At 39.1% G+C, this 27,327-nt stretch overlaps 1 protein-coding gene across 1 annotated transcript in view; it reads left to right on the forward strand.

The window, feature by feature from the left end:
• Positions 1–27,327, forward strand: part of tmem104 (transmembrane protein 104) — a 70,173-nt gene that overhangs the window by 11,768 nt on the left and 31,078 nt on the right. The window contains exons 6-8 of the mRNA XM_062438634.1: positions 1,175–1,258; positions 10,250–10,349; positions 11,945–12,041. Of these exons, the coding sequence (XP_062294618.1) occupies positions 1,175–1,258; positions 10,250–10,349; positions 11,945–12,041 (281 nt within the window). The remainder of the gene's footprint in view (positions 1–1,174; positions 1,259–10,249; positions 10,350–11,944; positions 12,042–27,327) is intronic.

Here is a 27,327-nt window from a genome sequence, read left to right on the forward strand (position 1 = left end):
TCTTTCTTTCTTTCTTTCTTTCTTTCTTTCTTTCTTTCTTTCTTTCTTTCTTTCTTTCTTTCCTTCGTTCCTTCCTTCCTTCCATCTTTTCCTCCTTTAGGGAGTGAAAATGATGATGTTTTAAGGTGTGACGCTGTGGTTAATGTCTAGTTTACTTGATTAGAACTATGTAAAGATCATGGTTTGGGTTAAAATAATCACTGGAAACAAGTTTTCAAATTCCTTAAAGATATGCAACCTTTGCTGTCATGGCAACAGTGAACAACACGATTAATTGACATGAGCAAGGTTAAGTCGATAAGAGTTTCTAAATGTCGGTTTCGATTATTTTTCGATTAATTGCCCAGCCCTAAATCCTTATGCTTTCCAAAACTATTGTCACAACAATATTCAATATTTCTAGGAACAGAAACTACTTGGTTATGGTTAGAAAAACATTGTCATGGCTGAAAAAAGTCAGTGTCAGCTGTTGATAGGAGACAGGATTTGAGCAGTGGTCTTCAGTCTCTGAGTAAGACGCTTTTGGGAAGCCAATCATCCACCTCAAGCTCCTCCTTTAGGGGGAATAATACTTCCACCGTAAATCTTCCAGACATAAGTCATAATTCACAAGGCCTTTAGAGGTTCTTGTCAGGAAATGTTAACATACTGTTGATCTGACACAAGGGGACAGTCTGATGCTGCTGTTCTTCCTGTGAGGACAGTCTTTGGGAAAAAGTTTATCTCTGACGTTGGGAGAAATTTAAGCTCTCCACATGAAAGGTTGACGCATGTTTTCATGTGTCTTTGGTTTAACAATTGAATCCAAACATTTGTGAACAGGAAGTAGTTACTGGCAGTTACTCAATTAATTGATTAGTTGAGGGGTTGAGGTGTTTTGCGGGTATCGGTATGGTTACCATGGTTATTACTGAGATAATATTGAATGCTAAGGCCAAGAAAATCACACTGTAATATTTTAATTTTGACACATAAAAAGTGAACATTGTTTTGATGCTACTTGAATTTAACCATTGAATCTGAACAACAGTGAACAGTAAACTGTTATGAGCCAGTTATTAACCCATTTTATATAATAAAAAAAAAAATCTAACTTCTCTCTGACATTTAACCACCTCCGCTGTGTATTTACTTTAGATGGCATTTTTATGTTTTATGTTTTATATGTTCACAGAGAGATCAGGAGGTCACGTCGATCATTTCGACATTATCGAGCGGGTTGAGATGGGTCAGATGGCTTCCATGTTCTTCAACAAAGGTAAATGTTCTTCTGGCCTCAAGCTACTGCACTCATAGCCCATGATTCAATTAACTGCAGACACCCTCTTGAATAGCCACATATAACATTTATGAAGGAGCAGTGAAGGTTGTGTGGGATGATTTTTTTTTTTTAACACCTTTTCATGTGCAATCCTCACAGTCACAAAGGAAGGCTACTGGATCTCTAATTGGATATAATTATAAATGGATAAATTGCCTTTGGTTGTAATTACCTGTTTGAGACCCCATCAAGGCTGTTAATCTCCTTGGTGTGCATGTGTGTGGGTGGAGGTACAACCTCCAAGGCTTCTACCTGAGCGATTCAGGAGCTAATGAACCTTCTGCTAACTTGTTATGGCAAATTGAAAGCAGAATCCTGCTCTCCTTGAACCGGGGACAGAAAAAACCCTGGCCCTTTACATTCTTCATTCATATCAGCAACATTATCCCAGGCGTGTTCACATCTCCTCGTGTCCTCCCTCCCCATGTCTGCTTGCGTTAGGCTGACTGTCTCCTCTTTACCAGATGTGAGCGACTCAACAGTCCGCAGCATCCCTGTTGTCAGTTTGCAGCGTCTCTGTTGTCGCAGGAATAAAGGAACAACAAAAGGTCAAAGCTTTGACAACATCATCTGTGCTGACATGTTTTGGCTTTCAGCTTATCAACACTAGGTGGAGCACTTGGCACACATGCACTCACAGCAGAGCACACATCGACTGGGCGCATGTTCACACCCACACGTGTGAACGCAGTCATGCACGCCGTCATGCAGCTCACGCTGTTAAAGCTGCAGTGTGCTGCCATCCATTCAGCCTCTTGTCACTCAGCTCGACTGTCCTGCCTGTTAAAGGTGAAGTGCTAAAAAAAATCTTTGCTGATGACCTTTCCTACCATGAAACGGTGTGTGCAGGTGAGACACGTGGAGGTATCGATTGGTAATAAGGAAATTAGTTTTCTGTCCTCTTCTCTCTCTCCCCATGCTATGGGAAGGCTGCCCAGGGACTCAAATCAGAAGTGAATTAGATAGGCACGAGTCCCAGCACATGGTGAATGAGGAAAGGGGAAAGGCAACCCTTTTGTCTGTTCTGACAGCACCGACTTGCTCAGTTTCTACCTGCTATCCAGAATATTCTTGCTTTCTTTCTGTGGGTGAGACAAATAATGAAATGAAACAGATAAGGCTTAATAATTTGACATTGTTCAAACCTAGTGTGTTTTGTACCAATGCCAAAATTGTATTTTTTCCCAATACCCGACTTTTAGAAATATAAACATGTATTTGTACAGAACCTTAATTTAACAAAATGACAAGTTTCTCATGTTTTAAATGTGGCCTAAATGCAAGTAGCCGGACAAGAACTTAAATAAAATGGGTTTTTAAATTAGGACCTATCAAATGAATGATTGAATAGGAAAAAAATACAAATCAAGACATTTAGTAAGATTAGGGTACAGATACAAACATAAACACATGCTCAGTTATACACAGAAGAAAAAAAAATACAGCCCTTTTTGCAGGGAAGGTGAATTGGTAGAGGTGGGTTTTGAAAAAGAAATTTACAGACTCAGCTGATCGAACACAGAGGAATGAGGCACTTACGGCAAAGGCACAATCACCCCTGGAATTGCAGACGGAGCAGAGTATGAAGATGACACTTTGGTTGGAAGATCTGAGTGGCCTAAAGGTGGAGTAAAGATGCAAAAGTTTGGATATATTTGAAGGGGCTCGGTTTGATAGCATTGATTTAATTTTTTTATTTGATTTTCTGGAGACCAGCTTGTTTATGTGTGTGGGTCAAAAATCTGATTATGGTCAAAGATTACACCCAAGTTTGTCGAGGAGGGTTTAACAGACACACTTATTAGGACCAATATGAAGAAACTTGGTTCCATGTTAAACAAGCTAAAGGCAGTTGAGTGACTATTACTGTTGAGGATCTAATTTGCAATTGAGAGAGGAAAAAAATGCCTCAAAAACTTTTTTTAGCCAGAAATTTGATGACTTATCCTCATGAGTCCCAGATTATACAAAAATATTCAAGCTTTCTAAAAATGTTTCACTCATATCTATTAAAAAATTCAAAAACCCACCATTCAAAAATACAGTTTATTCACATTTAATATAATTCATTGAAAGCGTGTGATTTTAAATATTTTTTCTCCATCAACAAGAAGCGTAAAAACTCAAGAATTCACTCTCTCTGCTCTCTGAAAGCTTCGTTATGAGGTTTTCAAGTCTGAAATTGTGAAATAATTATGAGGCCATACTCTGAATTTCCCTGAATATGAACAGTATATAAGGGTTAATAGCAGCCAGGGACAGTACCAATATTACCCACACCCATAACATAACTGGAAAATACAGCTGGATGTCGTCAGCGTAGCGTTAGTGAGAGAATCAAATGAACTGGCTTACCAGGTTGCCTAGAGGTAACATGTAAAGTGTGAAAGATTGCCATCGTCAGTCTGCTTGCAGATGTTGTCACTCTTAGTAGTGCTGTTCTGTACTATGTTGGTGGTGAAAGCCAGGTTGGAATTTATTGAAAATATTGTGTCCTTCAATAACCCCAAGAAGCTGCTGTGCAATGATTTTATTTCTTTTAAAATATTTTGGAGATGATTGGTAGATTCGAAATAGGTCTGTAGTTATTTGGTTGGGTTGGATCAAGGGCAAGATTTTTTTTAAATGGGTTGGATGTTTGCCATCTTAAAACCATCTGGAACACAGCCAGAGGTGAGAGAGAGATTAATAATGGAGAGTAGGCAAGGACCCAGGGTAGGATGGACCTCGTTAAGGAATTTGGGGGGTATTACATCTAAGGGGCAAGAGGACAGACGCATATGGGATACAGTGTCAATGAGATTGTGCAGAGAAAGATAGGGGAGAAATCAGACAGTAGACTGATGAATCAGAGCAAACAGTAGCATTGTTAACGTTTGATTGAATGTTATTGATTTTATCTACAAAGGAAGACAAACTGAGTGGGAGGCAGATACAGAACCGGCTGAGTTTACAAGCTGGTCAGTGGTTTTAAACAGGAGCCTCAGATTGTGTTTGTTGTCACTAATCAAGCAGCAAAGGAGGCAGCTCTCGCCTCTTTTATGTTTTGGTTGAGCATGGAGAGCAGTTCTCTCACATGCCAGCTATCTGATACCAACTTTCACATGCTTGTTTTTTACCTACTAAAACAGCAATATGTAGTCAAATAATTGATTAGTTGATAGACAGAGAATTAATTGGTAAACTATTTTGTTTATGTTCCCTCATTCCAATTTCTCAACTCTGAGGATTTGCTGCTTTTCTTTGTCATATAGGTAAAAGTGAAGGTACTTTATTTGTCACACATACAGTTGTACAGTGAAATTCAATCTAGGTACTAGAAGCAGTACTTAGCAATATACGATATTTGATTGGATCTCTTGGGATTTTGGACCGTTGGTCAGATAAAACAAGACATTTGGAGATGTAATCTCAGGCTTTGGGAAACTATTAAGGACATTTGGTCACTGTTTGACATTTGTTAGATTCATAGATTAACAGAGAAAGTTAATCAGCAGCTTAATCGATAACAATACTCATCAGTTGCAGCCCTGCAAAGCCATTATTCAGCTTAATCTCTTCCTTTAATCTTTCTAAATATTTTCTTAGTCCGCAGTGACTTTACTTTTCTTGGAGAGTCGTTTATCACTTCAGCATTTATTGTTGGGCTTAATGGGTGACTTAATTAGTGTCGGTACAGTTGCAGACCCAGTGCCAAGTACAAGCACTAATAAAAAGGGTTCTAACAGAACCGTTCAGCTTGATACTTGACTCTGGATGACCTCTGTATGCTTGGGCTAATCATAATTAATTAAAAAACATGTAAAAATTCCAGGAGAATTGCTTTTGTGCAGTTTGCTAGAAGTGACACTTCATTCCAAACCAACTCCTAAACAACCCTAAATTGCAAATGATTATGGGTGTGAAGAGACATGTTGTTGACATCTGATAATTAGTAGCAAACCACAGTCTGTACTGACATTTGTATTCAGCGCTGTCTTCATGTGTTATTCACTGACGACTGATGACCGGGGAGGTAAATAACAAGGAAGAGTGCAAACAAGTCCATTATGCCTCGCTGAAGTTCCAGGACATTAAAACTGTTTTAGTCCTCACAGACAATAAAATGTAGGCATGACTGCACTTTATACCTTCTTTCTCTGCACGTTTGCTGCCAATTAACAGACATCTCTCCTGCTGTTGAAGAGGCTCTCGTAGAGGGCATTTGACTTCCACCTGAGCTGAATTGACATGGCAGTGGCAGCAGCTGCAGCAGTGGTAAGGCAGGCTTGGAATAAGGCCATGGGTATCGTATCAGCCTGACCTGCAGCCTCTGACAGGAATGTTGATGGGGGCTGGTTTATCTGCACCACTGTGGAAAGGTGTTACTCTAACCTTCACATTGATGATTTGAAAGTTGATTAGAAGACGACTTTGGCTAAAGTCACAAAGAGAGAGACTATCAGAGTGCTGTCCTTGCATCAGCATCTTGTCTCAGCATTTCTTACCTCTGTGATACAATGTGGTGGTTAACATGGCCGCTGTGCAAACAGCAGAATTGTTTCTTCAGCGTGAGCCGTCCTTCCCCTGACATACGGAGGACCATGGTGACGAATACTAATTTACTCGGCTTTAACCTGGACTTCTGTCTTTAAATGAGAGCCAAACATGTGCACATCCATTTTTAATACTTTTACTTAAATGTCATTCTTTTGCACTGAGAACACTGGAAAAATGAAAATCAGCCTGTGCCTCTGAGAAGATAAATGAACATGTTTGCCTCAGCTTGCTGCCCAATCATTTTCCATAACCCACTGTTTCAATAGCTTCCTGTGTCAGCTTTGTAAAGGATGCACTTTAATTTCCGGGGGGTATGTTATAATAGCTGGCTGTACCCAACCCAGCAGATCAATATCACGAGTTTAGTCTAGGAAAAAAAAGCTTGCTACATGAAAGCTTAATTTGTTTCTTAAAATGAAACCAAGAAAGTCTTGCTGTAACTAATAACTTACTCAGACCTCTTGCTCTGTTTCATGATGGAATGAAGTGTATCTACAACTGTAGAGCAAAGAGTAGCTCACATTTCGTACAATGAATGCTTCCACGGGAAGCTCATTCCTGGCTCAGAGCCTAAAGAAAATAAATCTTCCAAAGCTTAAACAAGAAATGGAAAATGCACAAGTGGCTCAAAAGCTTTTTGCATCATCAATAATAAGTACAGCAAAGAAGATTAGTCAATTACTTGATGAATTAACTTAATTTATTTGCAACAATTTTGATTATTTATGAATAGTTTTACCAAATGTTCTGTTAAAATACCAAACATTCAATGGTTCCAGTTGGTAGACTAAATCAAGCAATTTGAAAACATCACTTTGGGCTCTTAATAGACTAATTCTTTCACTATTTTCTTACATTTTATAGATAAAAAATCAATTGAGTAATTGAGAAAATAATTTTTTGATTAATCAATGGTTAAAATAAACATTGTTTGAAGTTTGAAATGATATAATTATCAGAGTGTTGTATTGTGTCTGTTGTCAGATGTATGCTTCTATAACTGAGGCTGCCCATAAGGTATAATACAGTAAATCTCACTCTCAAGGTAATGTACATTGGCACGGCTGTTCTTAATGATTGATAAAGCCATTTAAAGCAGATATATTATAGAAAATCGCATCACATCGTCTGTCTACTACAGTGTGTTGACAGGTTTATTATTCGAGTGTCCTGCTCAGTAGATATCTTGGTTACAATTCTTTGAACACCTCATTCAAAGGATTTTTATCAAAACTTTGAGTAGCTGGCCACCCACCAGGTTTTCCAGCGATTGACATTGTCATTGATTACTGTTTCGCTCATTAGAAAAACAACCAAGCCAATCAGAGCTTTGTAGGTGCGAATGGAAAGATGAGTGTCGAAACGTCAACTTCCTATGCCAGACCCAGAAAAATGGTGATAAGCATGAATGACATGGGGGGGACATTATACACAGTGTTGTACGTCAACGTAATTTTTGTTAATTAAACTGCACCTCGCAACTGCTAACCCACTGAAAGGGACACAGAAGTGAGGAGAAAGAGAGATATATTGGCCATTACTGATTAATTAAGCAAAAAACCCTCAAATATTGATATTTGGATGTGCCTGCTGGTCTCTAGATTGTTAATTATTTAAATTATCAAGTTGGTATTGCCAAGCAGTGATATAGATATTCAATCTAATATTACCTTCATCACACAGACCTAAATCGGTCATTTCTCTGCTCTCTGCTGTCCTATTTACTTATTTTTAGAGACTTATTGTTAATGGTGTTGCTGCCTGCGGGTGTGGCTCATTTTAGATTTAATTTGTGGATGTCTATAATCTCAGTTCATTAAAATTTCACCCTAACATTCCCACAAGAAGTAGAATTTGAGTATAAGGACAGGGAAGGTTAATGAGGTGAAATTCACAGTTAAAATTGACTGTAGTTTTTTTTTTCTACATCCGAGCTTTCAGAGGTGTCAGACTGACACATTTTGGTGAGTCATTTGTGATAAAACAGCATGATGAAAGAGGGAGCGAGTTTGTCCTTTATTAGGAGACAGATTTTACGTCATTGAGGTGTCAAAGACAACTTTTAAAAAAAACAGTAAGTGAAAGGGCATATTTTCCTTTTCCCTGTTGTGATCATAGAGTGTATATAAGAAATATATATATAAGTAACATCCGTGATTTCACCCATTGGTTTGTGGACTGCTGCTCGGAGGCCAATAGTTTCGGATCTGAGCAGCGCCATCTTGAAAATTTTAGGTGCATGCCGAGAAAAATAAAAACACGGATTCTACTTATATGGGCATCAGGAGGGGCATGAGGCACCCTCCTGAACCTGTGAACCAATCAACCTGTCAATCACGACGTAGCCACGACTTAATGCATACCCTGCTTTATCGTCAAATATGAAATCAGGGAGGCCAAAATGTCCCAAATGAACATCATACTGCATTGAAGAAGGCTTTAAACTAGCGATTGAGACCATAAACACATTTTGAATGTGTAGGTGAATTCTCCATTGACTTGTATAGAGACGGAAGTCCTTTTGACACCAAACAGTCGCCCCCTGGTGGCCTTTTGATAGAATGCAGTTTTAAGTTACTTCCACGTTGGCATCATTTCAGAGGACCAGAACTCCCCGCCTGGTTGTGATTTAATGTATAATATTGAATCTCTCTCTAATTTTTTTCCCTGTAGCTGCTCACAGAGAGGCTGTCAGGTCTGCTGTCAGTCAGCAGCAATGCGATGATGGATATATGCGTAAAAGGCCGGGCTCCTACATCAAGACCCAATTTGCAGCATTTTTGCCTGTGGCTCTGGGTAATTGGGAAATATTAGTTACAGTGCCATGAAGGCCTGCATCCCTGTGGTCATGCAGTGCTCTCGCCTTCCTATCGCGTACTGACAGTGGCAGCAGAGTACGTCCTGTTTTTGCTATCTGCCACTGAGCTGCTAATATGCCTCGTCCATGTTGGGCCATAGGAGACATTATGTAGCCTAGATGGATTTGTTTCTAGTCAGAGAAAATATATGAGAGAAAATATGAGAAAAAAAGACAAGAGAATGAATATATTTTCCCTCTCTTAACCTTAAAACATATACCAGTTTCTAACTCAGTTTCAACATCATATTCCGTCACACTGCTTCAGTCCAACCAGTGCTTGCTCAGCTGCTCCAGTACAAAGTTATATTTCAGACTTTATAAGATAATGTGTGGTCAGCGCTTTACAAACTGATCTAGACGCACAATTGATTTTTTTTAAGTGTTTACATTTCTCAGAACACATATTTATTCTTACTTTACATGGACTTTAAGTGGAGATAGTACGACTCAGCCTCTCAATTGTTGATGGTGTGATGGTACAGCAGGGTAAAAGCTAAGAGTACATCCACGTCCAAAAATCAATTTGTGACAATCAAAGCTCTATTGGGATGGGCCGCCACAAATAAATGAATGTATGGGAAACCCTAACACCTTGGTACCAGAAAATATATGTGATATATCCCAGTTTCAAGTCTTTCACCAGGAGTTTCAATAAGCCTGGAAAAGCCTCTAATGTTTGAGTCTGACTGCATTGTGAATCAGCTAAAAGCTCTTTTTTTTTTACAACAAAATGAATGACTGTTTATTGGACTACGAGTTCCTCATGTTTTCAGCTTTTATCCCGACTTAATTTAACTATTTCATAGGCGCTCCTCAGCCCCTCATTCATAAAAGAATCAGTATAGCCTGTAAAGCTGCAAATCTCTCACTTTTTATTGCTTTTTAAGAGACTCTATGCTCTAATTTCCTTGGCAGTGATGAATTAGCTGATGGGTCCAGTTGCACTGTTGAACCCCCGTCTGAGAATTCAAGAGCATGATGGATGTGCGATGCGCTGTGATGATCTGTCTGCTGTTGATAGCTCTGGATCCTCGGCTTGGCAGAGGCAGCTGGGACGGGCCTGCCAGTCGGATGTGTGTGGATGAAGAGAGAGGTGGGGGGGGGGGGGCAGATGGTTAAGAGGTTGTCGCTGTGGAGAGTAAAGGCTGATGAGGAAAACTTCCTTCATGGTGTGATTGCTTTTTTAATTACAGCGATTAATATTGGACCAATGAGATGTGCCGCTAACGTGTACGGGCTGCCGTCCCAGAAAAAAAGGGGATGGAGGGATGGGATGAGTGGAGGTGTGGACGGAAGTGCATATTAATAGAGATGACACCATAGTGGTAAAGTTTGACACGCAAGGTCCATTAACAATATTTTACGGTGTGAAGTGTTTGGACGGCTGGTAAAAGATGAAAAATGTGTTTGCTCGTTACCTCGTGGCCTCCTGTTACGTCAAAAATGTGCCGATTTTATTCCCCTGTAGACAAACTTGGTGCACGATAATGAGTTATTCATGTCTTGATATTTTTGTTTTTGTCTTTCAGTTGGCGTCAATATGTTTTACATCTGCATCATAGTCTATCTGTACGGAGACCTGGCCATCTACGCTGCAGCTGTGCCTATATCATTAATGGAAGTTGCCTGGTAAGTCCAATATACTTAATTTATCATGTTCATTCTCAGTTTTATTATGAAATAAAACTTATATAGAGATGGATTTTATAGATGACCTTCCTGAAGAACATTTGGAACATTTGCTGCTTTCCGTTTTGGCAAGACAAAGCACGTCTGTCCTCGTCTCATTGGCTCCTCCGCCCACACACTTTGGTCCTTTTGTCACCTTCTGAACTCACGAGTAAGACAATAAAGCTTTGCTGACAGAGGCCTTTAGGCCTGCTGACCTCTTCCTGGTGCTCCAGGAAACTGAGTCATGTTGATTTGCTTCCAGACAGATTTTTATTGCAAGCCTGTTGGGCGGTCTGGATGTGGATATGATATTTCATATAGGTACAGACTTGCCTTCCAGAGTTTGGACTTCAGAAATAGCCATTGTCCCCTTAACGCTGTATCAGTGGGATGATTTCAGGGAGGTGACAATTAAAGTATCTGACAGTGATGTTTTTGACAGTTTCAGGCATTTTAAAAAGTTTAATACCTTGCATGACCTTTTTCTATTTTTTATTTTAGACCCATTTTATACCCATTTCTATTTTATCTTAATTACTTTGTCTGATGTCAATGCTTATAGTGAACCAAGATCCTCATTAAGCCGGGTAAATGTGAGAACACTGTTTATGTGTGAAAACAGTGTTCACCAAATCATTTTCAGGTTTTTTGTTTTTTTGTTTTTTTGTTGTTTTGTTTTCATGGATATTTGTCTTCAGTGAAATGTCTGAACTATTAACAAACCTGGGTCACAGTCTGGTTACCCTGCTGGTTAAACTAAGTGACACTATAATCAAAGTGACAATATAACAATGATGCCAGAATGCTAGCCATACTATAATATTTGTACATAAGCCAGACTGTAATTAGACAGTCGTTCATGTTTTTTGTCCCCCCAACTTGAACCCCAATCTGAAAAAAACACACATTTCGTAGACCAAGATCTGATCTGATCTTTTATAATAATAAAAAAAACAGACAGTACCTTAATAGTGGTTTGACTTTACCCTCCACAAGTTTCTGGAAAAACTTTTAATATCCAATTCAGCCACCTTCCTGGCGTCCTCCTGTCCTGCTTTGTTGAATTCATTCATAACGGTTCAATCACAGTATTGATTTTGAGTTGAAAACTCAATCACTATATAAACTCTATCTTCTTCTAATTGTTGTTATGACAAAGCAGAGCTACCTCATCCTGTCCAGAGGCACAGCACACTGACGCTGTCTTATCATATTAAATTATACTCTACTCTGGTCGAAACCTTCCAGCACTAAATAACAGCGAGATGATGAGACTTTAAAAGCAGTTTGCTTTACCCGAAGTCACAAACTTCAGACTTCTTGGAAGAATGTGCCGAACCAGATGATTGTAGTAAAGCTCGGTCGACACTTATACAGTTAGTGATTTGTTTTAAGTGATTTATTTTAGTCTGATTGCGCTTGTCGTGACATTTTACCCCAGACATTTTAAATTACAAGTTGTAAGTGGTGACAGTCAGGGGTTGCAGGTGGGTCTCACTCTTTTAGGGTGAATCTTACAGCTTTGTTTATTTGTGTTGTTGTTCCTTTTGCAGTGGAAACCACTCATGCAGCGCTGGAAGTGTCAAGTACAACGATACAGACCCGTGCTGGGGTTCTGTCACGAGGAAAGATGCGTACCGGGTGTTTCTGGTAAGTGTTGATCCTTCATCTTAAACAGCGTGTACACACACCTACGTTTAACTCCCTGAAGTCAAGAAACCATAGATCATATACAACCTCTCCTAATTCTGCATCGATATCTCAAACAACAAAAATATTGTTTAAATTGTAGACTAATTGGATAGTAGTAGAGCTGCAATGATTAGTCAGTTAATTTGTAGCTATTTTGATAATCGATTAATCCATTTATTTATTGTTTTAGTCATTTTTTAAGTAAAAAATGCCAAAATTGAGCTGTTTTCAACTTCTCAGATGTGATGATATACTGCTTTTACATGATAGTATTCGTAACAATGAACATCTTTTGGTTTTGGACTGTTGGTCGAACTACACAAGACATCATTTAATGGTAATTTATCACTTTTTTCTCACATTTTCTGATTAATTGAGAAAATAATCGGCAGTGTTGCAATAGAGGGGAAAGCTTTGATTGGTCAGGATCTAATGTATAATCTGCTGTGTCTCTTGGCCGAGTCACAGCATGAATTAATGACTTGCGATCGCCTAATCTGACACAATGATTGTCTAAAAGGACCAAAATATTTTGTAGTTGATTAAATACAAGTGAAGATTGAGAGTTCCTACACCTGCCTTTTTACCTGTTCACACAAAGATAAGCTTGAAATACACGAGGACTTCTGAGCAATGTAAGTACAGCCTCTGTCCACAGGGGAAAGGTGATAAAACTGGTGCAGTCTGTAAAAAAATGTACTTCAGGTCCGAGCGGCCCGGCTGTAACTCCGCTGCATACATCAGACGTTTTCATCTCCTGTGTGAACAAGGTGTAACGTGCCAAGCCTCGCCTGCACCTCTGTTAGATTGAGCTCCGACAACATTTTTTGGTCCTCTCTCACTCAAACCTCTGCTGACACATCACCTCTGCAGCCCACAGGCCGAGTGTGTGTGTGTGTGTGTGTGTGTGTGTGTGTGTGTGTGTGTGTGTGTGTGTGTGTGTGTGTGTGTGTGTGTGTGTGTGTGTGTGTGTGTGTGTGTGTGTGTGTGTGTGTCCTTGAAGTGTTAAGCCAGCCAAACTCTGTAATTTTCACCCGACTTTAACTTTGCACAGCGACAGTGATAGATGTGCTGATCTCCTCCTGTATAATTTCTCAGCCCTCCCTCCTCTCTTCTCCCTCTCTCTCTCTCTCTTTTTTTTTTTTTTACCTCCCTTATCCTTGCTTATATTTTAATGGAATGATCCAACCTCAAATAATTTGCCAATAAATTAACTTTTACCCCTTTATCTCATATGTGATAAGCCTCTTATTGTATGTAAGTAAATTGAAATAATGCTGATTTGTAATCTCCGGCCAATTTGTTTACACTTGCACTTTTGCAGACTCATTTCCCAGTTTCATCATGACCGCCCAGGGAGATAGATAATAGCTCTAAAGAACATTTTCACTAGTAGCTGACTGATCTCACTTTCTTCTCCACTACTATTGATACTTTATCCTAATACCAGTTTTCTCCCCTCCCCCTCAAATTAAAACTGGGACTGCAAGTGGAGACATTCATAAACCAACATTCCCCTTTAAGCCTGAGCAATTTGTAATTGTGTATTATTTTGTTTGTTTTACTTTGTCTAATACATGTATCATACACTATTTCTGCTGTAGGATTACTGGCGTTATGTAATCTGCTCACTCAGTGTAATTACATGCTTCTACATCTCTTTGCCAAACCATTTTTACATGTTTGTAGCTCTCTTACAGTAAAAAAACGACCTGCTACGCAACGAAGCCATCCTTCACTCCAGCTGCTTAAAAGTGTGTCCTGAATAAGTAGTTAAAATTTCTGAACTTCTTTTCCTCCTTTTTTATCAAGCTTTGTTAAACATGTAATGAAAACAACCTCTTCCATGCTTCAAAACAACCTCCCAACAAAAAGTGCTGACAGTGTCTAAATCTTATCCATTAAATTCTCTTTAGTTTTTTTTCCCCCTGGTGACCTTTCTTCAAATATATCAGAAATCATTGAGCTTCCTGTTAGCATGCTGTACAGTGAGAGGACTGTCTCTTCACTCCGCTCTGTGTCTGGGCTTTCACACGGCAGAAACTCTGGCCTAAAGACACAGCCGGACTCCGAATGATGAGTCTAAATAATTTACTGTTTCTTCTTAGCCAACAGCTCTCAGCAGCTGTGCTGAACCCTGTGGAACGAGCTATCAAAACCTGCCCCACCCACAAGGCACCTGGGCTCCTTTGTTTTTTTCTTATTCTAACAATGTGAGCTGAGCATCAAGGACAAGAAGCCCTTCTTCCACAGTACTGAACTGAGTGTCACTGTTTTCACTCAGGTCTTCCAGAGGTGCTTCAGCGAGGCCGTGCTCCAAATTGTTAGATGAAAAAAAAAAGTTTTTGATAAATAATTGTGAACTCTGTGTTTTCTTTTCTAAAGGATGCGTTGACTGGACTGAGTGTGTGTCCTCACAATCAGTTTTGGTTGTTTTTTAAAGAACAGTAATGTCTTTAAAACAAGATGCTGTCTCGGTCCAGCTAAGTGACGCCTAACGTCACTGTAATTCCTCCTGATCCCTCCATCCGGCAGAGACGCACAGTGATTTATGAGTTATTATAAAGACAAACACAGCAGTAATATTGAAACTGACATCAAATAAAACATTCAGAAAATAGCAAAGCATCAGTGTTCCCAGAATTGAAATGAGTCTTGCCCTCATTTTAATGTATGGCAGCAATCTCATAACGATGAATGTGAAACCACCAAAACATCCCAATCTGAATAAATAAGAACACATATATAATATGTATGAGACCACAGTGGAACTCCACAAGTAATCCAAAAAAAGTTCATTTGTAGTCACCTATCTGCACAATTGTTGCCTGATATCACACCTTTCCACTTTATTGAGTTATATCTTGACCAGTGGTATTAAATGCGTTTAAAAATATATATAAATACTCCCACTGCATATTTCTTATTATCTACACAACTGATTATTTCTTCTATTAACCCAATTAATGCCATATATATATATATATATTGATCTGTTTGTTCTGAATCCATAATGGCCGCCTGTCAGCAATTTATTCTTCTCAATGAAATTATCCAACCTTCCAATAAAAAGGTTTTCCCATATTTTAAAGGGATTGGGAACGTAAAGGCACAGTCTTGTGATTGGTTTAGTGGTACGACAGGAAAAAATTACAGAAAAATTGCTATATTGCAAACCTATTTGAGTTGGAATAAGTTTGATTTAATTTAAGCTGTGTTGTAGTCATGTACAGCAGCGGATGCCTGTAGCAGTGTTGTATCTGGGGGATTCATTCTGGGTGATGCCAGAAACATTACTGCAGACATAACATTTTTTTTAGAGTTCAGAAAATGAGGAGAGATTAAAGAGCAGCCTGATTATGGTGTTGCTCTAAAGTGCTTTAATCCCTGTGTGGGTGATTGGTGCTGGTAGAGGGAAAGAGAGACAAAGAGACAGTAAAGGTTGATGTTGTAAATGTTGGAGTGATTCGGTCAGGTGGACGCTCTCCCCTTGTGATTTCAGAAGCTTTCCTTCAATCCTTTCATTTTTGATGTTATGACCTGCAGATGTGCACAGCATCTGTCTGCCCAGATTTTGAGAAAGAACAGTTGTCACATCAATAATTAAGTAGTTGATTATTTTTCCTATTTAATGAAAACTATATGGCATATAAAACATAAGGAAATGGTGACTTATTCCCACTGCAATTTCCCGCAGCAAAATATCTTAAAATATCTTTTTATCCAACAGTGCAAAGGTTTATCGGTCAGCCCAGAACTCAAAGTAAATATCCAGTTTGCAATATATAAAACTGTAAAAAGCTGCAAGTCCTTAAACTTTATAAGCTAAACCAAGTGAAATCAATACATTGATTATCTGAATTGTTGCTGGATAATTTTCTGTCTATTCAACATAGTTTTCAGTACCTTCCAGCATCCCTAAAAACAGAGTTGGGTTTTTAACAGAGCTTCATGCCTTTAACCTTATTTTGGTAACGTCCCCTCTGTCTAGATGTGAAGGTCTTAGATTTTATGTGTGAATCTCTTCAGCAGTTTTGCCAAGTTTCCCCAAGACGGCCGCTCTGCAGCGATCAGGGCGCTTTGTTGTTGGTAGTGGACAACAGATTGTAGGTTATTTTTAGGTTTGAGAACAGCTGTCCCTGTACAGATGACTAGACCTTCACCAGCAGCACTACAGTGATGTAGAAAAGTGAGAAACACATTCTGCCAGAAACCTGGATTAGTTGATTTTTGAGCTCTACACTATTTGTAGTCTACTGATAATCACTTCAACCTTGATTCTAGCAGTCTGGTGCTTTTATTTAACCTGTTGCTCCCAGTTTCTTGAGCTGTGTGAGGCTCTCCACAGATTGCCTGGCCCTTGTTTCTCACTTTAACACTCGGAGGGCATGATTGAATTTAGCGTGTTTGCAGGCATCACAGTTTCTTTTTTAGCTCCACACCTCAGGCAGGTTCCTGCATCACACGTCAGTCAGATCGACTAAATGTCAATCTTGACACTTACTCTCAGCCTGGGGAGATTCTGGGTTATAGGTATTATTTACACACATGTTAAATTAGCTGAAATCTGCCTGATCTTCACAGCGGTTCATTCAGTATTGTCATGTTCAATTTTACTCATCACTCAAAGGCTACAAGCCACCAAAGATTGGTGTTAATATTGCAATACACATCAAACTCAAAACATTATAGTGGGCATAGTCACTTTTATAAAGACCTCAGCACTGAAATCCCAGAGAGACAGACTAATTACTCCGTGATAAGGCCTGAAGTAACTGGTTTATATTTCATCAGGTCAGATATTTGACTCAATCAGCATTGACTTCACACATCACTATCAGCTGTAGGGATGTCACGACAGTCATTTTCTTCATCCGAGGTTCTGAAAGCTCTTGAGAAAGAATAATTGATTGAGATTTGGTCTGCTGCTGATTGATTCTCAAGTTCAGCGCCTGACTGAGAGCTTTTCATCCAATGTCTACAATATTTGTTGGCTCTGTGGGTGTGAAAAAGGAGATGATGGAGACCATTACATAACAGAATACCCAGTGTTGATCCTGGCCCTTTTACACAGCTGTGATTGAAAAGATTAAGCGACCGTGCAACAGTGGGGTCTTTCTGGGTTTTTGTTCGGCTCCAGCAGAGATTCCTGAGACCTCAATTAAACTTCTCTGTCCTTGATTGTCCCCTGCTAAGTTTCCTTTTTGAATATCATTTGCAGCGCTGCAGGAGCTTTAACACAGTGGCTGTCCACGCAGTGGTTGGTACACTCTACCCTGCTGGACCAGCCAGTACAATTTAAATGGCTGATTTATCGTTCTCCCAGTATGTGGAAAGTGATGGAAAATCAATGCGGTGTATGAGCTCAAAGAGACTTCATGCTTACACTGCATTGTTCACTGCTTATTTTCATGCAGATGTTTCAATTACAGTGTGTGTCTATTAAGCCGTACACTGTGTCATGTATTGAAGTAAAGTTAATTGGAAGCACAGCAAAGTTGTTGCCCGTCCCCGAGGAGTTCAGAAATGACCCATGCAACCACTTTCCTCAATATTGAGCTGAGTGATTAAATAACGGACTAATACAGATTTATTCCGAGAGGGATTTTGGTGACCTGGATGCACGTTCCCTGTGGAGGCCTCCGTTATCTCCATCTTTTTACCACAGTGTTTTACCCTGTTACACAAAGTTGACAGCACACATATTGAACATGTACGATACAGGCGGGGAGCTCCGATCCTCTGCAATGAGGCCAATGCGGAAGTAACTTAGAACTGCATTCTATCAAAAGGCCACCAGGGGGCGACCGTTTTGGTGTCAAAAGGAATTCCGTCTCTATACAAGTCAATGGAGAATTCACCAACTTCTCACTTGATTTCTAACCTCAGTAAACGTTTTCATAACGTGTTTATGGTCTCAATCGCTAGTTTAAAGCCTTCTTCAATGCAGTATGATGTTCATTTGGGACATTTTGGCCTCCCTGATTTTTGTATTTGACGATAAAGCAGGGTATGCATTAGGGCATGGCTACGTTGTGATTGACAGGTTGATTGGTTCACAGGTTCAGGAGCGCGGACAGATAGACTGCAGGAAATAGCTGTGAACTTGTTTCACACCAACAGTTTTCTCCAGAGTTTTGTGGTTATATGCACCTCAAATTTTTAAGATGGCACTGCTCAGATCCGATACTATTGGCCTCAAAACAGCAGTCCACAAACCTATGGGTGACGTCACGGCTGTTACGTCCATTTCTTATATACAGTCTATGACACGATACTTATGCCTAGTTTTAGTTGTTTAGCTAATGGAGGAAAAGTTGATATAATCAATAGAGTGAAGGAGGAAGTCTGGAGTGGTAAATTGAATTTCTGTGTGTTAAAGTTATGCACTGACTTAATGGGATGTTGTGTAATGGGATAGAAGGGACAAACTATTACTTCTCTGGATAACAGCTTTGTCTAGTGTTGGTAATGGTTTGTAAATGATGTGCACACTATAAGACGCTATAAACTCTTGTAGTATGGCTGTTTAACTTTTCAACGTCTGTGCTTAATCTAGATTTTTTTCAGTAGCATAAATAAGAACAGGCTTCAGGACACACTAGTGAAGATATGTAGTAGCACTGCTCTCTTTGGCACAAAAAAACTGCCTCATTTACAACTTAAGATTTATTTTCATAGTTCTTGACATTTTTTTCCCCTGTTATGATAATATTGTAATTGCCAAAGTAATTACTGCGATTGGGGAACATGGTGAAATAACCAACTCCGGTGGGGCAAAGAACACTTGCAGTCAGATGATGAAATGGGTTGTAAAGAAGACGTTTTGTAACCCTCTTTAAAGGAACAACCAAAAGTGACCTGAAATATAGATAGTAGTAATAATATCAAGGCTTACCTTTTCAAACAGTTTATATTGACCTGAGGGTTTATTGAAATCTTGTCTGATCATCTAACTATTTATGTTTTTTACCCTGTTGGACATTGTTTCAGGAATTTTGCAGCATTCCCAGATCTCTGTAATTAACTTAATTAACAGTGTTATTATTATTATTGATATGAATGAATACTGTGGCTACTAAAACTATGAAAATAAGCTCAATGTTGTTTAGAGAAAACTGAAATTTCTATTTTAAACTATTTTTTTTGGAGCTTAACAGATAAAACCCCCCCCACAAAAACTATCTATTCACTATATATTCTCAGGCACTTGCAGTCTGTCCTTATAGATTAGCCTCTTCACTCTAACCAGTACCTAATATATCCTTGACCTTCTCAAACAGAAGAAGCTCTGAACCTCATTTTCCCTCCTCCTTATATTTTCCCAAGTCCATATATTTAAGTACCAATATCAGACTAGCTATATTAAATGAATAAAGGTACTTAGGAAAAGGCTCAACCTCAATTGCCATCCTACAGTTCTGCTACACTTGTCTGAAGTGCGCCTGTTTGATGTGTACAGTAAGGAGTACTGTAGTCGTGCGGGAGCGACTTTGCCATTCAGGGCCGGAGCTGCGGGGGAGACGACAGTGCAGATGGTTTAATAGAGATTATCGCAGCAGGAAGAGGTGTTTGAGCTGTGATCCGCGGGAGGGGAGTCCACTCCACACAACAGCAGGAAGCTGTATCAGAGCAGCGGATCAGGACGTGGAGGGGAAGCACTGAGCTTGCTGGTGCTGGAATGAGGGGTGATGACTGGAGATGAGGGAGCAGTAGTCAAGGAGACACAGAAGTCAAGGAGAAATAACTGGTTGTTGGGATTTAGGTAGTTATTCAGGCCATTTTGTTGCAGCCAACAAAGCGACATGTATGTAACATTATGGTGTACTGTTTATCTCACTTTATCATCTTTTACATACTGTATCCTGCTACAGTTCCTGGGTAGTTTTACTATTACATTTCCAGCAGCTAATATTAAAGGTTCCGGTATATCTTTTGTTGGAAGGTAAGATGAAACGCATTATTTAACAAAGTCTTTCATTGTGGTTTTGTTTTTTGGAATGAGAAATAGCACAGAGGGGGACAAATGTCTATATGCCGAATGCAAGGAAAGGTGATGACTGGAGATGAGGGAGCAGTAGTCAAGGAGACACAGAAGTCAAGGAGAAATAACTCGGTTGTTGGGATTTAGGTGGTTATTCAGGCCATTTTGTTGCAGCCAACAAAGCGGCATTATGGTGTACTGTTTATCTCACTTCATCATCTTTTACATACGGTATCCTGCTATGGTTCTGGGGTAGTTTTGTTATTACATTTCCAGCAACTAAATATTAAAGTCTTTCATTGTGGTTTTGTTTTTTGGGAATGAGAGATAACACAGAAGGGGACAAATGTCTATATGCCGAATGCAAGGAAGTGTAAATCTGGTTATCTGCTACAAGGACATTTCAGAGTGATGTAATAGTCTCGGTCCCTGGATGGCTGAAGGCAAATGAATGTGATTTCCATAAAAGGTACAGCGGTTCACGGCCACATTAAAAATGCAGACGGGTTAACAATAGCTGTCCGCATCGAGACCCGGTGTAACCTTGAGCTTGTTACGCGTTCGGCTGCATGTTTGTGGGTTTGTACGCTGTAGGTTGCCACTGGAGCGGAGGCCCACCTCAGTGTTGGGAATTGATTGGGGTAGTTGGGTCATAGTGCTCTGTAATCGCTCCTGAGGGAGCAGCTGCTTAAGTGCTGTCCACTGACCCATTATTAGCGTTTCTAAAAGTGGGGAAGAAAATGTCCAGCTTTTTCAGTTATATCCTGACATGCATGAAGAGCATATATAGTGATAGGTCTACTTCTGATTTTATTCCTTCATTTTTTTCATTAGGATCAGTTTGATTTGGGAAGAAGGTGCCTTTCTCCTCTTCTTCTTCCTCCTCCTCCTCCCCCTCTCCCCTCTGTCTCCCTTTTACAATAGTCGGGACTATGGGCAGAGTGAAATAACCATTGTCCCATTAAACTACAGCCAAATTATCTTTTCTCATTTCCTTCCTAAGATATGTCCCAAGCCTGTCGTAAATCATCACTGTGTGCTGTTGCTCGTTATTTTTAACCCCCGGTAGGTTTGTAATGGATTCTGTTTTTTTGCATGTTACAGGTTGGAATCAACAGCCTGGTCAAAGTCATAAAGGCTATATCAAATGGATGCTCTTCAGTGTTTGCTTTAACAAGTGACCATCCTTTCTTTTTAAAAGGAATACCTTTAAGTAATGTTTGTTTTTCAATACAGCTACAACAAGCTTTTTTTATTTACTTAGGGTTTGCAAATACAGCCACATAATTTAATTAAAAACAAACTTATCAGACAAATGAGCACTTGAACAATTATTAGCATGATAAGAACTACCAAAAATGACAGAAACCATCTTTGGGAAAAATTCATTTGATGCATACTTTGATTTTTTTAGTCCGAGACATGTCCCATCCGCTAACATGGAGGGGGTGGTACTTATGACTTATACTGCAGCCAGCCACTAGGAGGCGATTAAGATGTTTTGGCTTCACTTTTGGGATAGCTGTCATTACATCCATTACTGTATATTGTATACAGGCGGGGACTTCCGGTCCTCTGAAATGAGGCCAATGCGGAGGTAACTTAAACCTGCATTCTATCAAAAGGCCACCAGGGGGCGGCCATTTTGGTGTCATTATACAGTCAATGGTATTTACTACTAATTGTCTGTGATGCACATTGGTTGTTTAGTGTTATTCTTAAATCATCAGGTTTTCAGTACCACACACACACACACACACACACACACACACACACACACACACAGACACACACACACACACACACACACACACACACACACACACACACACACCTCTACAGTATACTAAAACACTGTTCATTACCAAAACCAATTGAATTATTCATGATCCACTGATCGACTGGCAGTGTTGCCGACCCCCCCCCCCCCCCCCCCCCCCCAATGTCCTTGACCGAAGCTAGAGATCACATCCTGCTGGGTAAAAGCCTCATTCACATCCTGAATGTCATTAATCTTTTCAGATATGACATCAAACAGAGCGGCAGATTGGAAGCGTTTGTTTGAATGGTGCCATTTTATTTTTGTCAAGTTGGTGAAGCAGTGAACAAGAAGACATAAATAACATATTAACAGCAAAACCCATGTTTGTGTTTAGTGTTCATTAATATGCACCTTCAGAGCCACATTGCAGTTTGATAATGAAAACATTAGATTTTTTTGGGTTGAAAATAGAAATCCAGTCTTGATTATCTACACTAAAGCTTTTATTTCAGTCTATGCAAATTTAAGCATATATCACTCATTACTGACCACGAGAAAACACCTTTTTTTCCTAAGCTTTTGAATTTATAGTATGACACTATGGGCCTGATTTACTAAGATCCCAAATAGTGGATAATAGATTGCGTGCTTTTTGCAGCTGATCTTCTTAGAATAACTGTAAATGAAAACAGATGCAACAGGTGGAGACAGCAGTATTTAAATGAGGGTTTTGTGTCTGAATGGAGAGTTTGGACGAGCAGAAAGATGCAAGTGCAAAATGAAATGTGATCAGGTTCTAGTGGAAGAGGTTAACTAATATATTGAGTTATAATAAAAACAAATATTACCAGAAAAACCCACATATGGGAGAGTATTAGTCACAAAGTCAATGCTGTAAGTAGAACCGAAAATATTCCACAAAAAATATTAACACAGGTGGAAAAACTCCGTCCTGTGTGTATCCCGTCATTGTGCCTCCGTCTCCTCGTCTCCATAGTAACAGCCGGTTAATACCTGTCCTTCAAACTTATTATTTATAGACACAGTTAGCTTCAGCAACATTACCTTCAGGTTTGGTAAATCTCAATGTGTGTGCTAAATAACATATTTGCATTTTCTCCTCCCTGTATTTTGCACACTGGGGTTAAAACGCCTCATATTACATATTCTTGCACATTTTCTGCAGGTGATGTCAAGTTTGCACGCGTTTTTACACACGCAAACCTTTAGTAAATCAGACCCTATATGTCCATGGTACCAGATTTTGAATAGAAACAGGGGTTGCCATCTTAATCCTGTATTCAACCACTTGTTTTCACAAAATAAAAGTTTTGTACTTGATGAAACACCCAAGAGACACAGTCAAAATCTCAGGAAAAGGTTAGTACGTGAAGTTTATAATATATATACTTTTTAATCAGAGCAAGAGTGACAAAAAGTACCAATCCCCCATGTTCACACGATGAGGGTTTTAATGTCCTCCCCTTAGTTTCTTTCTTATTTTTTCTTGATTATCTTCTACAGTTTGTAAACAAGCTCCAAGGTAAATGTGAGTGCTTTCTGTAATATGACCTTCTGTGTGTTGTTATTAAAATCACAAGAGTGGAACATCGTAATCACCTTGTAGATGACCAGTGTGTGTGTGTGATTTAACTTTTACACGAGTTCTGCCACAAACAGTCCAGCCAACCTATTAATTCTGGGTGTTAGTGTTGAGCTCAGCATGATTTAGTAGACATCTATATCTCTAAACTTCCTAGACTTTTAGAATCTCGGAGTTCATTAATTTTTACCATTGTGCTAGTAAGAATGAAACCCTAAAAACCTGACAGTCTTCCTTTTATTCTCAACTTTATTTAGTGATGCCTCTTTGTCGTTTGGGACAAAACACACCGATATACGTTTCCTGTGCTTTTGTCTCATTGAAACATGGTGATGCATACTACTTGTATCTCCACTTTATCAATGCCTCCACTTCTCCATTTGTCTGAGTCGTCGTCCCTCCCTTCATTACAGTCCTGTCTTTAATCGTGCAGAGACGTGGCGGTCTCAAGGGCCACATGCTTAATTATCAGTATGAGCTACAGCTTTGGACGCGTTTCATTTCCACCAACTGCAAATTAGATGAAAGTTGCTTTGAGAGTGTGTTTGTACCGTTTTCATTATGATTTTGGCATATAAATACTTGTATTTGTCTACTTTTCCTTTAAAAAAAAAAAATCATTATTGCGTATTAGATACATTGTGAATGAAAGATTATTGTCCTGCACGTAGCAGTATTCATGTTGAAAACCCTTTCTCTTTAGGTCCTGTTGTAAAGCTCTGTGATGATTTTCTACCGACAAAAGGAATAAAATGCAATAACAACCAACATGCTTGCTTAACCTTCCTGTTGTCCTCAGGTCAAGGAAGGAAGGAAGGAAGGAAAGGAGGAAGGAAGGAAGGAAAGGAGGAAGGAAGGAAGGAAGGAAGGAAGGAAAGAAGGAAGGAAGGAAATGAGTAAGGAGAGAAGGAAGGAAAGGAAGAAGGAAGGAAAGAAAGGAGAAAGGAAGGAAGGAAAGGAGTAACGAGAGAATGAAGGAAAGGAGGGAGGGAGGAAGGAAAGAAGAAAGGAAAGAAGGAAGGAAGAAAGAAAGGAAAGAAGGAATGAATGAGGAAGGAAGGAAGGAAGGAAGGAAGGAAGGGAGTAAGGAGAGAAGGAAGGGAAGGAGGAAGGAAGGAAGGAAGGAAGTGAGGAAAGAAGTATGGAAGGAGGAGGGAACAAAGAAAGAGAGAAGGAGGGGAAGAACAAAGGAAAAATTAAAGAAAGAGGAAGAAGAAAGAACAGTCAAAAGAGATGTGGTCAATTTGACCCGGTAGGACGACAGGAGGGTTAAAAAATTGACAGCAGTCTTGATAATAACAAAAGTATTGTTATTTATTGATTTTTTTTAAAAAGTCAACTTGTCATTAACGGACAATGACACAGTGTGTCTCGCTGGATGCAAAGTGCAGTGTGCAGCAGTATCGCTGACAAAGTTACTACAACATTCTGAATCCTGAATGAATGAGACATTGTTTTGCCTCTTACTGGCTTCAATTAGGAGAAACACCAACTGTGAGTGAATGTTTGACTCACTTCTTGGCTCACTTACTTACACCCACTCACTTCTTCTTACTCACTTACAGTTACGAGGCCAAAGCACACTGGCGATGTTTGACATGTGTATAAACAGACACTGTTATTATCTATGTAAGGCCAGGCTCCAGCGGCAGTGAGACATGCATCAGCACGGATGGAACAGGCACTCTGACAGAGCAACACGCCATTGTCCTATTTTCCAGTGTCGACACAGGTTTAAAAAAAAAAAAGAAAAGAAAAAAGCACACATAATGTTATCCAGACCTCTACGAACGATAGCAGCAATGGAAAAATAACATTAAAAACACATTACCTGAGGAGGAGAGATACTGCAGCAGGTGATATTGGCTTTTCAAGTGAGGAGTTATTAAACATAACAGACACGGTTTCTGAATTTAGACAATTCACTTACGCCACCTGTATAGTCCAGTTGAGGTTGTGTGTCTGAGTTTACTATGGCGCTGAATTACTATCTTTGCTATTATTATTATTTAAGGGCCACTTGTGTGCTTTGTGTTGCTAAAGGCTAAACGTGAATGCCTCAGTTTACAAAGTGATGTATTTCCAATTTGCCTTTTAAACATCTAATACCACATTATTTACAGTCCCAGTCCAACATTTTCCCATTGAAGTGAATGGAAAAGTGTATCTGGGTTAAAGCAGCATCAGGTTTGTTAAAATGTACATTTAGTATTTTTTCATCTTTTGAAATGACATTTGCACCATTTGCTTTTTTACCTAAAGTAAGACTGAATGCTCCTGAAAATGTCAAATGGTGTAACCACAAAAGAATGATAAATATTAAATATTTCATCCACCTAGAGTGTATTTAAATATACTTATTTTTGAGTATTTCTACATTTAAATTGTAAAGCAATTGTATCAATACTGAGCAGGACGTATCCTAAAAACAACATTTTTTACTAAATAACTTTTGACAAATTATGTGAAATTTGTTAAAAACCATAGGGTTGCATATTTATTTATTATTATTTATTTATTCCACTTTTTAGTTCACATTTATTTTCCTGTATATAATCAGATGTTTATGAAAAATACTGGTTACACTATTTGACACTGTGTTGTGTCACGTCATTGACCCATATACTGCATCTGTTGTATGAACAAACAGTAGCATCCATTCACTGTATAACATAGTATTGAAATAAGAACAAAGTATTTTATATAGTGGGTTATTGTGTAATTTTACACAAAAAACCAAACAAACTTCACGACACTTGATGAATAACCTCCTGTGAGTTGAATTGTCTTCCTCTTGACCTGACAGTTCATTCACAGCCCAGTTCACTGGCTTCCTGATACAAGACATCTTCAGAGAGACAGCATTATTTATTCATCCCTACATGTGTGGGTTTCTTTTCGTGTGTGTGTGTGTGTGTCTTTGCGGGAGATGAATTTATGTAGCGTGATGTTGATCTAAAGACCCAGAGGGATGGGAGCAGCGTCCAGAGCTGACAGAGATGGTCACATAAGAGATGGATGGAGAGGCTTCTGCTGCCAGCAGATAAGCCCTCTGTTATAGTCAGTCTTTATGTCTATCTCATAAAAAACAAAAAATATGCTCACACACTCCAAGAAATTAACATAATATTGACCCCTAAATCCTTCATTCATAGAAGATGCTTCTAATTCGATTTTTTTTTAATTCAGAGAAGTATCTTCTGCTTGTCAGTCTTACAAACGTGTGGTTTCCTGCAGAGGCAGAATTGATTTAAATCTGCTTTTTCAGAGTCAGCAGAAAAGGTTAGTCCGGCTTGCCAGGCCAACACATGTCGCTCATTTTGATGCACTGACAACAAATTTGAAATGGCACCTTGATCTGCAGACACTCAAGAGAAATACAGCAAATTTGTAGGAAAATGGTATGTACTGTACAACTTTATCTGTCAGCTTCACATTTCCTCCATTGTTGTTTTTGTTGTTGGCTTTGACCTTCCTTTACTGTCACTAGTCATCCAATTCTTTTCATTTTAAAAGCAAATCTCCAACAATATATTTATGAATTTACAGATAAAAGGACAAGTTACAGAAAATTAATTGATAGATAGATAGATATATACTCTATTGTCCCTGAAGGGAAATTTGTCTTGGACTCTTGAGTGCTGAGACAGCTGCCGCCATAGTTAAAAAGAACAAAGAAAGTAAAAGTAAAGTTGCACATTTGCAAAACCATTATACAATATAAATGACAGAATTGCACATTTGCACAATAATAAATGATGAAATGCTACATTCCCACATTCATAAATAAATACACATATTGCACATTCCCACAACTTCCGTACAAGGTAACAGCAAGGGGATTACACCAGTCATAGCAGACAATAATGCATACCTCACGCTGTTTACAGAGTCT

Source organism: Scomber scombrus, chromosome 18 (genome assembly GCF_963691925.1).
Source record: "Scomber scombrus chromosome 18, fScoSco1.1, whole genome shotgun sequence".
Taxonomy (NCBI): Eukaryota; Metazoa; Chordata; class Actinopteri; order Scombriformes; family Scombridae; genus Scomber; species Scomber scombrus.